Below are 14222 nucleotides of genomic sequence, written 5' to 3'. Positions count from 1 at the left end.
ATGTGTGTGCTAGTCCCCATCTTTTGGTAAATAGGTCTAAAAAAACAAACTGCCAATCATATTAACCTTTCTTTCTCTTCCTGCCCCACCTACAGTGACTAATCCAAGAGATGAGCACACAACCTAAACTAGGGCAATCTGAATCCATTACCAAGATTTTAAAATTAGAATTTGAGAAGACTACTTTTCCTTTCCTGGTGCTTTACTACAAAGTCGGAAATAAGAAGCCACATTGGGAATAGCTGAGGTAGGGAAATTCCTGACAGCATCAGAAATCCTAGCTCCATTTTGCCCAAGGTCAGCTCTGCTGTGATCCTAGCAATGTATATTCCCATGTCCCCCAAACCCCCCTTTTTTGCTTAAATTAGCAGTAGTTGGGCTAATGCACTCTCATAGATACCTGCTTTCATGCCAAATACTTATATCATTCTTCTCAGTTTTCATCATTTTCCTTCTTTGCCCCTTTGAAAATATTTTTGGCTACTGAAGTGAATAATAACTATCCTGTGGAAATTTCTCAATGTTAGTAAAAATAAGTTTGGATAGGATTTGTAGTTATTTTAGATAGTCTGCCTCTTTTTTATAAATGGTGAAAGTTTTTTGAAATGAACAAAATTGTATGATGTATTTTAATTATTTTATGGATCTTTTTATATCTAAATATGTATAATATGCCTAGATAGTTTCATGTGAGAAGTAGGTGATGATGAAAAATAGGATTACAAAATATAAGCAGGCTTTTGGTCAAGACAGCAGCATAGGTAAGTGGGGTACTTTCATCCTCCCAGAACCACATCAGAAATACAACAAAACTACAGAACAACTATCATTCAGAACCACCTGAAATCAAGCTTGACAGAAGTCCTACAATTAAGAATATAAAGAAAAGGCCACATCAAAACTGGTAGGAGGAGTGGAGATGCAGAATGGGCTGCTCTGAGGATTGAAGGGTCCCAGCCCCACACCAGGCCCCCCAGCCCAGGGTTCCAGTGCCTAGAAGAGAAATCCCCATAACTTATGGTTGTAAACACCAGCGGGAATTATTGCTAAGTGAGGCAGAGGGTGGATGGATGCCCAGGCATTTCTCTTAAGGGCCAGTGCATAGACTTACTGAACTCCCTTCCTCTGAGCTCCAGAACTGGGGCAGCAGCTTGAAAGGAACCAGGGACACACAGGGAGGAACTGAAGTGTCTGGCATCAGAGTGAGAGCTGGAGAGGCAGCTTTCTCCCAGACAAAAGTTCTGGCATAGGCCATTGTTCCTTTTCTGAGCCTTTCGCCCCCCCAGGTGCAGCAGGCTGGCACCATATCTGACTCCATAAACCTGACTAACACTGCTCATCCCACTGTGGTGATTTTTCTAAGACCTCACACCATTGAACTTGTAGGCTCATCCAAGCCGTTTCCAGTGGTTTTTCCATACAACTGGCCTCTCTTGCCTCATGCTTCAGACTTTTTAAAAATCTCTCAAACAAGCAACATCTGGCCTCTGTGTGCCCCATACTTCTAAGTGGCCCCTAGCCTGGCAATAGTGGCAGCTGGCCTTGGTTCGCAGCTTGGCCTCTCCTGGGCACCACCAAGCCCAGCACAAGTAGCAGCCAGATTGCTTTGTAGCTCATGCCAGGTAGCCCTGAGCCAAACACAGGTGGGCTGACCTTAGCCTGCACCTTCTGGGAGTCCCCAGAGCCAGTACACCCAGTGGACAGCTTTAGACCATGTTGAAGCACCACCCAACCACCTCCACAAGCGATACACTCAAGGACTGGACACCAGAGCCCTGCTAAAGTAAGTCCTATTTTGTGGAGTGGGCCCACCCCAGCATAGCCCATCCTCTACAGTGTTCACAGCCAGTCCTTGTAGCCAGTCAATCTAGGGGGTAAATCCCTCCCATTGACATGAAAACAGCAATCAAGGCTCAACTACAACAGAAGGATGTATATAGCCTATATGGGGCAGGGTGGTGGTGTCACATCTGGAGTTCCCAGTTCAGGTGAACGGGGAGGTGGTTCCACTGGACCCGACAGGACACCTACTACATTAGGCCAGTCTACCAAGCCAGGGAGACCTGGCAGCTATACCTAATACATAGGAGCAAACATAAGGGGGGCTGCCAAAATGAGGAGACAAAGATGTCACAAATGAAAGAACAGAATTAAACTCCAGAAAAAATAAACAAAATGGAGACAAGCAAACTACTGGATACAAAGTTCAAAACACTGGTTATAGGGATGCTCAGTGAACTTAAGGGAAGAGTGAACTTAGGTGAACTTAGAGAGAACTTCAACAGCATAAAAAAGGACACGAAAACCATAAAAAAGAACCAGTCAGAAATGAAGGATACCTTAACTGAAATGACTAATTTACAGGAAATCAACAATAGAGTAGATGAAACTAAGAATCAAAATAGCAGTTTGTATTATAAGGAAGCAAAAACAATCAGAACAGCAAGAAAAAGAATCCAAAAAAATGATAGCATAAGGAGCCTCTGGGACTTCAAGTGTACCAACATTCGTATCTTGGGGGTAACAAGGAGAATAGAGGGAGCAAGAAATTGAAAACCTGTTTGAAAAGTGACAGAAAAATTCCCTAAATTGGTGAAGGAAATAGACATACAAGTCCAGGAAGCACAGCCTCAAACAAGATGAACCCAAAGAGGCCCACACTATGACACATCATAATTAAAATGCAAAAGGTAAAAGACAGAAAAAGAATCTTAAAAGAAGCAAGAGAAAAGCAGTTAGTTTCCTATAGGGGAGCTCCCATAAGACTGTCAGTTGATTTCTCAACTGAGAAACTTTGCAGGCCAGAAGGGATTGGCAAGAAATCTTCAAAGTGATGAAAAGCAAGGGCCTACAACCAAGATTACACTACCCAGAGAAGCTGTCACTTAGAATCGAAGGACACAGAAAGAACTTCCCAGACAAGAAAAAGCTAAAGGAGTTTACCACCACCAAATCAGTATTACATGAAATGTTAAAGGGCCTTTTAGAAGAAGAAAAGGGGAAAAAAGATAATAAAAAATATGAACAATAAAATGGCAATAAATACATATCAGCAATTGAACCTAAAAACAAAATAAATGAACAAGCAGAACAGAAACAGACTCATCGATACAGAGAACATTTTGATCATTGCCAGATGGGAGGGAGGTTGAGGGCATTGGGTGAAAAAGGTAAAGGAATTGAGAAGCACAGATTGGTAGTAACGGAATAGTCATGGGGATATAAAGTACAGCATAGGGAATACAGTCAATAATATTCTAATAACTGTGTGTGGTATCAGATGGGTACAAGATTTATTGGGATGGTCACTTAGTAAGTTGAATAATGTCTAATGACTGGGGTATACACCTGAAACATACAATGTTGTATGTCAGCTGTAACTGAAAAATTTAAAATGATTGAAAAGAATAAGTTAATGAGCTGGCTTGACAGACACCTAACAGGCTTTACAATTAGGATATATTAAATAGTTTAAGGTCACAATGGAAGCTATGTTTGGCTAGAAAGGAGTCTAAAGTCAGAAATGTTGGTCTTAGTCTTTCTTTCTGGTCCAATATGTTTCCCAGATTCCTCTTGTTTCTGTTTTTGCTCCACACAAATTGGGTATAGGATGGAAGAATTTTGAAATGCATGCTAGAAAAAGCCTGGATTGCCTTAAAGAGATTGTTGAGTAGAAATATAGAGGTCAAAGGCAGTTCTGGTGAAGGTTCAGAAAGAAAAGAGAAGAGCTATAATAAAAGCTGCTGTAGTCTTGGATATACACATATCATGAACAGAATTTTGGTAGACAGGAACATTAAAGGTGCTTTTGATGAGGGCTCAGATGAAAATGAACATGTTACTGGACACTGGAGGGAGGGGAACCTTGTACAGTAGCAAATAATTTGGCTGTGTTGTGTTCTAGTGTTTTGTGTAAAGTAGAAATTGTAAGTGATAAACTTGGATATTTATCTGATTTCTAAGCGAAGTGTTGAAGATGCAGCCTGATTTCCTTTTGCTGCTTATAGTAAAATGTGAGAGGAGATAAATCAAAGTTGTTATTAAAAAATACGGAACCAGAACTTGAAGATTTGGGAAATGCTCAGTTTATTTATATTTCGAAAAAAGAGAAGGCATGTACTGGAGAGACTACCCAGGGTGTAACTGGACAATCATTTGCTAAAGAGATTATGGGTATGTGATTTATTGATCCAATCAGTCATCTCAACAGAAGCCAGGAATAGAGATGGTTTATCCAGGAGACATCTGTAGAGGACAACTCTCTTTGATAGCTTGCACTGGAGCAACAAGATTTTTGAGAATTTTACACCAGCAGAAATGCTGCCCAGGACACAGATGAGATGAAATGAAGGAAGGCTCTTGGACTTCTGGGATTCTACTGGATGGGCCAATAGAGCTGTTCAGTTTCAAACCTGTGTTAGCCTTCAAGAAAAGGGAAGAATTACTTCAAAGATGGGTCAGAAGTTGAAAGGGCTAGCACTGTTACCATGTGCCCAGAACACAAGGCCTGGGGAGCAGTACTGTCTCCTCGGTTGGTTCCAGAGAGGTGGAGGTCACTGCTTTTCAGTCTAGTGAGAAATAGTTGAATAATCAAACTAAATATTGAACACTGCTTTTACCACAACTAATTGAAGCACTTAAAATTTTAATGAAAGTAATCAAAGGAAAAAATTCAGATAATTTGGCAATTAATATTATAGTTATAGAATATTAGTGAATTTATGACAAACTATATAAAATGTAAAGCCAGAAGTAAATTTATATTCTTGACTACCTCATGTAGAGAAAAAGCAAAATTCAAAGTCAACTCATTAATCTTACAATCTTACTCAAATTCATTTGAAGACCGCTTTACATTAAATTCAAATTAACCTTAATATAAGAAATTGCCACTAATGAAGAACAATCATTAGTGAAGTGATTCTAGAGAAATCTTCCATTCTTCTGAATGAATGTAATTATTTTGTCAGTTATATTTGATAAAAGTGTGTTAAGTGGCTACAGTGATAGGTTTGTTTACAGGTAGGATTGCCCTTGTTTAAATTAATAAACTACTACTGACCTGTGTTAGAGTTCTCCTGTTTAGGCTGCAGTATCTATGAAAAGTGAAATTGTTTGGATGAATAGTTTTTTTAAGTAGACATTTTCAGAATACGTAAAAGCAAAGAGAATAATTTTATGAACCCCTGTGTGAACTTCACCAGTCTTCAGTAACTGTCATTGCACAGTCATTTTGTTTTATTTATTCCCTCCCATCCCCACTAACCTAACTGGATTGTTTTGAAGAAAATACTATCATATAATTTCATTTCTAAATTCTTCAATAAATATGTTTTGTGTGTATAATTATGAAAAGGCATCTTTTTATTTTTGGCAGGACGCTTTGGCAAGTAGATCATGGCAACCATAGAAGAAATTGCACATCAAATTATTGAACAGCAAATGGGAGAGGTATGTTTAGCTTACAGTTCATCCACTGATTCACCAAACTTAATTACCCCAAATGTGTATGCTAGGTTCTGGAAACAGAGAGTAGCTTTAATCTAGTGAAAGACAGTTGAATAATCAGATAATCACAATAGAATATGGTAAGTGCCATGGTAGATAATTGCATAGGATGCCTGACAGCACAGAAGAAGACAGTTAAAGAATTGGGGAAGAGTTTGGGGACCTGGTCAGAGAATATTTTGGGAGGGTACAAAATTTGAGGGTGGCCTTAATGGACCAGTGGGAGCAGATCCATGTCAATAGACAGATCTTCGTTTTTAAAAGTTATTATGTCCCACTCCTTAGTAAAGAGGGACATAATCCAGAGGCTTTCAAAGTATCATTGAGGGACTATTTCAGAGAATCAGCAAGGTCAAAACCATTTTCATAATAGTACTAAAATGTTATTTGCCTTTTCATTATCATTCTCTCACAGTACACAGGAGAATTTTCCAGAGGCGACATGGCATGTGATACTGTGTGATGAAATGTGTCACCATTTAAAAGGTGCACATAACTCAGTGAACCAATGTTTCCCAAATGACCAACGTATGATGTTACAAAATCACTCATGAGTAAAGGATCCATTCAAATTGCAGGATAGACCAATGGAATTTAATATAGTTTCTGATTCCACATTGCAACAAACCTTTAAGGAGCTACCACTTGTCAAGTTTTGGTGTAGTATCAAAGAACAGTATCTACAGTGTGAAGAGGGTTAATAAGATATTCCTGTCCCTTTCAATCAATAAATGTAAGGCTGTATTTTCTTTCTTACTTCTTTCTGTATTTTAACCAAAACAACATATTGCGACAGATTAAATGCAGAGGCAGACATGAGAATCTAGCTTCTATTAAGCTGGACAGTAAACAGTTTTCAAAAATGTAAATCAGTGCCACTGTCCCCACTAAGATTTTGTTTGTAAATATACATATTTTTCATTAAAAATATTATGTTACTTATGTTAACATTTAATGAGTTATTTTTAAGTTATTAATACATATTTTTAAAATTTCTCTGAATTTCTAATATGATAAGTACCATAGATAGTAACTCACATAAAGAAAAGCCCTTTGGGACTTTCAGTAATTTTTAGAGTAGAACAGTAGGATCCTGAGACCTGGAAAGTGTTTCCATGCTCTATTAATCTATTTACTGTTCTTTAATGAAGACCATTTGTATTGCCTTCATTTCCAGTTATAATTACTATGCTGCAGTAAACATCCTTTTACTCATCTAAGCAAAGTGTTTCAAACCAGTGACAGTTGCACCAGGCATGCATCTAATGCTCTTTTCTCTGAGAAACAAGTGGAGCTGTTAGACTTTTATTCAATTCACAATGACTATTACTGATAGAAATAAAAGAAAAAGAAAAAAACAACAACCCATAGAACAGCTTAAACTTTACATGGTAAAATTTGTTATAGATGAGCCGATTCAAAGTCACATCTTACGGTATCATTGAAAATACAAACATTTAGGGAGGATGGAGACTGGGTTCGGTGGGAATAATCTATGTAAAATAAATTTGGCAGCAGTTAAAACTGCACCTAGAAAGATAGGACATGGTAGAAATGGTCAAAAAAGAAAACTCAAAGTGGCAGCAGTTGTGATCAAGACAGTCTGCTCTAGACAAAAACCACTTAGTGATTCAGAACTTCGTTGTAAATTTTTCATAGAAAATAATCTTGATGATAATATTTCAGGGAAATGGAAAAAGGTGTAAACAAACTCTGCCATTTAAAAACTGAATCAAGGAATTAAATTGGCTTAATGAGATTACTCTGTAAAGTATTTGCTCGCCAACAGCAGAAATCCTCAGTACTGGCCTAGTTCTCTTTATTCATGAACTTGCTTTTCCCCAGATTACTCCATCTTAGTAGATGGCAGTTTTGTCCTTCAAATTCCTCAGGCCAAATTTTTAAAGTCATCCTTGACTCTTCTCTCCTTATATTCCACATCCAGTCCATCAGCTCATCTTGTCACCTTTCCCTTCATAAAATATCTCAAATTCAGTTGTCCCCCATCTCCCAGCATGGCTGCTACTATGTTCTCAGCCAGTATCTCTGCCCATATATAATACCCAGATACTGCCAGTATCTGTGCAATAACATCCTTTCTGGTCTCCCTTAATTCTATTCTAGAACAGTCACAGTCTAGTCTTCACAGTAAGTGTAGAATGATCCTTTTTGAGAAAATTCCTGGCACTTCTCTGCTCCATAAACCCTTCAGTGTAGCTCCATTTCATGCTGTAGGAGACCCAGACCTTGTATGGCCTAGGAAGCCTTGTATAATCTGGCCCCTGCTGTCACTCAGATCCCATCTTTTACCATAATCCGTCTCTTCCACTGTTTTACTTAGCTCTCCTGCGGTGCTTCTTGCTTCTTCTGTGTCCAACACTCTTCTGCCCCACAGCCTTTTATGTTGTTTCCTTTCCCTAGGATGCACTTCCTGTAGCTATTCCTAAACCTCGGTCTTTCACTTCACTTACGTCTGTGCAGAAATGTTGTATCCTCATCACCCTCATTCCATCAGTGACTGTCACCTTACCCTGCTTTATTTTCTTCATAGCAGTGACTATTATCTGACAATATTATATGCTTATTTGGTTTTTGTCTGTCTTTTCTCACTAAGATAAAGCTTTATGAGAACAAAGATTTTGCTTTGTTTATTGCTTCACTCCAAGACCCAGAATAAACAGTGCTTTGCAAATAGAATACACCCAGCATATGTTTGTCTAGATGGAATGTGGAAGGGAAGGGGAAAGAAGGAATCAAAATAACGAGGTCTAAATGTTCTTACTTATATCTTTTTGTACGTTTGTTTATTTCTGTAAGATAGGATTTCATGGAAGTAGAATTGCTAATTTAAAAGGCGTGTGTGTTTATGTTTATTATATGTTGAATATATATGTAATTGGGTATGCTTTTCTAGTTTTGTCTGAAGGTATGACAAAATTGTGTTCTTTGAGGGAAAATTTGAGTTGATTTGATTATTAATTTTACATGATTGTGTTAGGTTGTTACAGAGCACCAAACTGGCCAGAAAATCCAGATTGTGACAGCACTTGACCATAACACACCAGGCAAACAGTTCATTCTGACAAATCACGATGGCTCTACTCCAAGCAAAGTCATATTGGCCAGGCAAGATTCCACGCCAGGGAAAGTTTTTTTCACAACTCCAGATGCAGCAGGTGTCAACCAGTTATTTTTTACAACTCCTGATCTGTCTGCACAACACCTCCAGGTAAATAACTATAGTGTCTTTTCATCTTACGCTTGAAAAGAATTAAAAAGCATCTCATAAGTATAAGTCCAGATCTTAAGACTTGAGATTCTGCATGTTCTGTAGAAAAAAATCTTGCATAAAATGATGTGCTGTACAGATTAGCTCTGGTAACTGTCCTATAGGCCACTGTACTTTTTCCTTACACGTCCTTATGCATATATTTTGGGGGCTCTTAGTTAGTTGCATACAGTAAGACCCACTCTGACTAGTTTGGCAGGAAGGGATTTAATAAAGAATGTAGACAGCTCAAAGAATTGTTGGCAAGGCTACAGAATAGTTCTAGGTCCTATTTCCAAAAATAACTACTGCAGCACGCTTGAGAACTTGCTTCTAAGGGACCTACTACTTCTGCATAGTTAGGAAACTGCCTGATCAGGAGCTTCTTCAGTAGCTGCAGTTTCCAGGACCAAGCTGCCTGTGCCTTGAACAAGCAGCTTCCAAATCAAGAAGTTGCTATCATAGGTGCTGTCTTTCTCAATTAGCCTCTTCTGTTATCTAAATTTTCATTGATACAGCAAGTTGTCTACCCTATGGTCTGCTTTAATCAAACTCAGTCCTGTAGATTAGCTTTACATTGTGTTAGTGTTAATTTTTGCTATATATTATATTTCAAGAGCCAGTTAGGACTTTTACATACTGTGTGCCTGTGGTTATTTAGATATTTTTACTGCTAGTTGCTATAATTGAATATAAATACAGTGAACCTGCAAGTTTGCCTTCAGTGAGATTTGGGGGGATTGCACACTTAAAATTGGATTCCATTTTTTTTAATGAAAAACTGATCAAAAGAAAATTCTTTTTAGGCTTGAAAAAATCCTAATTCATAAAATACAAAATCTTGTGCAGCCAGTGTGGCTCAGTGGTTGAGCGTCAACCTATGAACCAGGAGTTCTCAATTCAGTTCCTGGTTAGGACACATGCTCGGGTTGTGGGCTTGATCACCAGTAGGGGGCGTGCAGGAGGCAGCCAATCAATGATTCTCTCATAATTGATGTTTCTATTTCTCTCTCCCTCTGCCTTCCTTTCTCTGAAATCAGTTTTGCTTATGTATCCTGATAGATTCTGTTCTTTCAGTTACGTCATTTTTAGAAACTGCTAAGGTAGAAAATGGGTAGGATTTATAAAAAGTTATCAGCAAGACAGCAATCATTAAAAAAATTTATAACATTATGCATACCTTACTTTATTTTTTAACAGATTTGATTTTTTAAATCTATCTTTATTATTGAAAGTATTACAGATGTCCCTTTTTCCCCCCAACAGATTTGATTTTTTAAAAAGTTTTACTTACAGAAATATTAAGCAGTTAATATACAGAATTCCCATATAACCTCCCAACACACAGTTTTTCCTATTATTAACATTTTGCATTAGTATGACACATTTGTCATAATTAATGAACTAATATTGAGACATTATTAACTAAAATAAATAGATATTTTTAATTTTCCCTAATTTTTACCTAATACTCTTTTTTGTTTCAGGATACCATATTGCATTTAGTTGCCATGTCTCCTTAGATTCCTCTTACTTAGGACCATTTCTTGTACTCTCCTTGTATTTGACGACCATGACAGTTTTGAGGTATACTGGTCAGGTATATTGTAGGTTGCCCCACTCTGAGACTTTGGCTGATGTTTTTCTCATACTAGATTGGGGTTGTGGGTTTTGGATAAGAGGATCACAGACGTTAAATGTCGTTTTCATTACATCATATCCAAGGTACTTACTCTCATCATGCTTTATGACTAGTAACATTAACCTTGACCCCCTGGATGAAGAAATATGTGTCATATTTTTTACTCTTTTAAAAAAAAATTTTTGTATTATAAAAATAAAGGTAATACTGGTACTTTGACTGCTTTATGGGTTATTGCCAAGGACAATGAAAGAGAAACAAGTATAGGATGGAATTCCCTGGGCTAAGATTTGATTTCTGGTCTGGTTACTTAAGTTGGCATGTGGGCAAGTCCCTTACCCTCTTAATATCTCTTCTACCCTTAGAAATAAATAGCAGAGAAAATAATAACACTATTTGTAATAGATGTGCTAGTAAGGAAAAGAGTGGTATTTGTCTTAGATGCTTTCAAAGGATATCTAAATCAGAATTTGCTTAAAAGTTTATTCAAGTCTGATTTTTATGGCGATATGAAAAGAAGTGATACCACTATAATGTAATAAAGAACAGCTTTTTTAAGGACTGTTTAAAGTTTTTAAAATCAGAGTTACTCCTAAAGGCATTCACACCCCTAAGAGAAGAAAGAGTCAAAGTAGAGAATTACTTTGTGGGTTGTTTTAAAGCAGAGGGAAGGTGTTTACTAAATGCTATATCACATTTTTTGGATTGAATTAATTTGTTCACTTTTCAAAAGATTGAAAGAAAATGATGAAAAGGTTGAAGGATAAACCTAAAAGAAGAAACTAGTATTTTACTAGCATTAGCTGTACTTTGTGATGAGCCCTTTATATAATCTAAAGAGGTTTAATAATTTACCCAAGGCCATTGCACCTGGTCCCACTAACTTGCTACCATTTATCAGACTCTAGAGTCCGTGCTCTCAACCACTACACCTACCCAAACCTGAGACAGCTCATTAATGAAAAGTTTATGCCTTTTTATATCAGCTATATTTCCATAATTATAAGTTAATACACCAGTGAAATATTTTTCTTTAAAAAAATTTATAGTTATTTTTTATGCTGTTATAGCATATTTTAGTCATGTCATTCCATGTGGAAAGGTTCGAAGCTGTTTAAAAACAAATGACCTGATAGGATTGATAACTGCTGCAATAATTTGATGTGTCCCATATACATATTAAATGCTTAATCTATGAGATGCATTAAAAACTATTTGTGGCCCTGGCTGGTTTGGCTCAGTGGTTAGAGCGTCCGTCTGTGGACCAAAGAGTTGCAGGTTTGATTCCTGGTCAAGGGCACATACCTTGGTTGCAGGTTCGATCCCCAGCCCCAGTCAGGCTCATGCAGGAGGCAACCATCTGATATGTCTGTCTCACGTCAATGTCTCTCTCCCTCTTCCTCTCTCCCTCTCCCTCTCTCTCCCCCTCTCCCTCCCCCTCTCCCTTCTGCCCCCTCTCTCTCTCTCTCTCTCTCCCCCCCTCTCTAAAAAAAAATCAATGGAAAAAATATCTTCTGGTGAGGATTAAAAAAAACCCAAAAAACTACTTGTGTATTCATGTGTTTAACAAGTTGTTTAATGAAATTTTTAATGAAATTGTTACGGAACAAGTTAAAAAGGCATTCTTACTATCTTTGCTTCTTTTTACCTATATGTTAAGAAAATTACAAATAGTTTAATTGCTATATGCATAATAATAGAGTTAAAAGATTCAGAATAACTTAGAAAGCAAAAGGACTAACTTAATGTCCTTTTAATTTTTTACATAAGAGCATTATTGAATAATAACAAATTATTGTGTTTGGTTTTGTTTTGGGGGATTTTCTTTAGCTCTTGGCAGATAATTCCTCTTCAGATCAAGGACCAAATAAGATTTTTGATCTTTGCGTAGTATGTGGAGACAAAGCATCAGGTAATATTAAAAATAACTTCCTATGTGTGTTGTGTTGTTAAAATCTCTGCTAGAGCTTTACTCAGAGTGTGTTCAGTTTGTTAATAGATGTTGTGCCAAAGAAATGGTTTGTGAAATGATAGGTTAATCAGAGAGCTATAGATGTTTCCAGAGATTTAGAAAGTGGAACCCACAGTGAGGAGGAATTACAGTTCAAATACTAACTGGTATATCTTTTTTCAGAGCATAGTTTTCAGATTAAAATATATAGTATATAACAGAACTATAATTTGTAAATGATATCAGAAGTGAAAATAGTTATTATGTTAAATCATGAGGTCTGAGTGATTTTGTTTCTTTTTCTCCTATTTTCCATACCATTGTTAAGGTTACTGTATAAAATTTTAAAAACTTATGTTGTTCAGTGTATCTTATTAGAGAATATGGTTGTTTAATTTTCTGTTTGGTTACTCCTAAAGTTTTTTTTCATGTCATAAACTCAAAAATCTCAGTGTTATCTCATATTTGTTGTTTAAAGGGAAGAAATGGCCTCATTTCATTTCTGTTCTAAAATGTGTGACTTCTGAACATTTTGTCTCTAGGGCGTCATTATGGAGCAGTAACTTGTGAAGGCTGCAAAGGATTTTTTAAAAGAAGTATCCGAAAAAATTTAGTTTACTCATGTCGAGGATCTAAGGACTGTATTATCAATAAACACCATCGAAACCGCTGTCAATACTGCAGGTTACAGAGATGTATTGCGTTTGGAATGAAACAAGACTGTATGTATTAGCTTTAAAGGAGGAAATTAAGGATTCAGGCAAACTCTAGAAGTATGTTAAAATTAGCACATTAAAATGTGTCAATTTTATATGCTTTTTAATTTAGTTTTCCAACTAAAATATAGAAATATGTATATATGTATATTTTTAATTCACTCAATAAGTATTTATTGAGGACCTATATGCCACTTGTGTGTTTCTAGTTTGAATATGGTAAAAAAAAAAAAAAGCACAAAGTTTAGTTTTTGATAGTTCATATTGATTGAGTTCTCACTATGCCTAACTGTATAGTGCATGAACTAACTTTCTTGTTCTCACAGCATAATTCTGTGCAGTAAGTACTGCTGTTAACTATTTTACATTTGAGTAACTTGTTCAAGGTCACACAACTAAGAAGTGGCAAAACTTGGATTTGAATATTGGTAGCTTCTTTTCTCATAAAATGTACATTTAACAACTATACCGTCTCCTAAGTATCATGAAACAAAACTCCTATAAAATAAGTGAAATATATTACCTATATTTTATAAGTGAAGACTGAGCAATTGAATTACTTCTCAAGTCCCTCTCCACCCTTAACTAAAAAAAAAACAAATCTAACTGGCCTTTTTTTTTTTTTTTTTTTAAATATATCTTTATTGATTTCAGAGAGAGGAAGGGAGAGGGGGGGAGAGAGAGAGAAACATCAATGATGAGAGAGTCATTGATCGACTGCCTCCTGCACACCCCCCACTGGGGATCGAGCCCGCAACCCGGGCATGTGCCCTGACCGGGAATTGAACCTCGATCTCCTGGATCCTAGGTCGATGCTCAACCACTGAGCCACGCCCAGCTGGGCTAACTGGTCTTTTTGTGGCTCTTATTAGTATTGTCTTCAAATGGTTAAATATGATTTCATTTTATAAAACTCATACAAATTTCAAATATAAGGGTTCCTCTACCACAGCAGTGCCAGGAAGAGAAAAGAGAAGGAGAGATGCAAAATGGCCACTTTTGCTATTTAGTATTACAGTTTACTAAAGCAACTTTGTTGAATTTGCAGGAAATTTCTAAAGATAGATGGTTCGTTATCTTTGGAGTTCAATTATGGTAACCATGTCTCCTATTAGCAGCATTGCTTACCTAGAGCTT

At 36.8% G+C, this 14222-nt stretch overlaps 1 protein-coding gene across 4 annotated transcripts in view; it reads left to right on the top strand.

The window, feature by feature from the left end:
- NR2C1 (nuclear receptor subfamily 2 group C member 1) overlaps positions 1-14222 on the top strand; it is a 42696-nt gene that overhangs the window by 6322 nt on the left and 22152 nt on the right. For 3 of the 4 annotated variants that reach the window (XR_013998305.1, XM_081130263.1, XM_081130261.1), the window contains exons 2-5: positions 5378-5451; positions 8507-8737; positions 12249-12330; positions 12912-13091. Coding sequence is in view for 3 of the 4 variants with exons in the window: in XM_081130263.1 (XP_080986389.1) it covers positions 5398-5451; positions 8507-8737; positions 12249-12330; positions 12912-13091 (547 nt within the window). In the remaining variant the exon portion in view is untranslated. Of the gene's footprint in view, positions 1-170; positions 248-5377; positions 5452-8506; positions 8738-12248; positions 12331-12911; positions 13092-14222 lie in introns of those variants that run through there. The other variant, XM_081130262.1, reaches the window with a different exon arrangement.

This window comes from Miniopterus schreibersii, assembly GCF_964146895.1.
Source record: "Miniopterus schreibersii genome assembly, chromosome: 2".
NCBI classification, from domain to species: Eukaryota; Metazoa; Chordata; class Mammalia; order Chiroptera; family Miniopteridae; genus Miniopterus; species Miniopterus schreibersii.
This window is presented reverse-complemented; position numbering and strand designations above follow the sequence as displayed.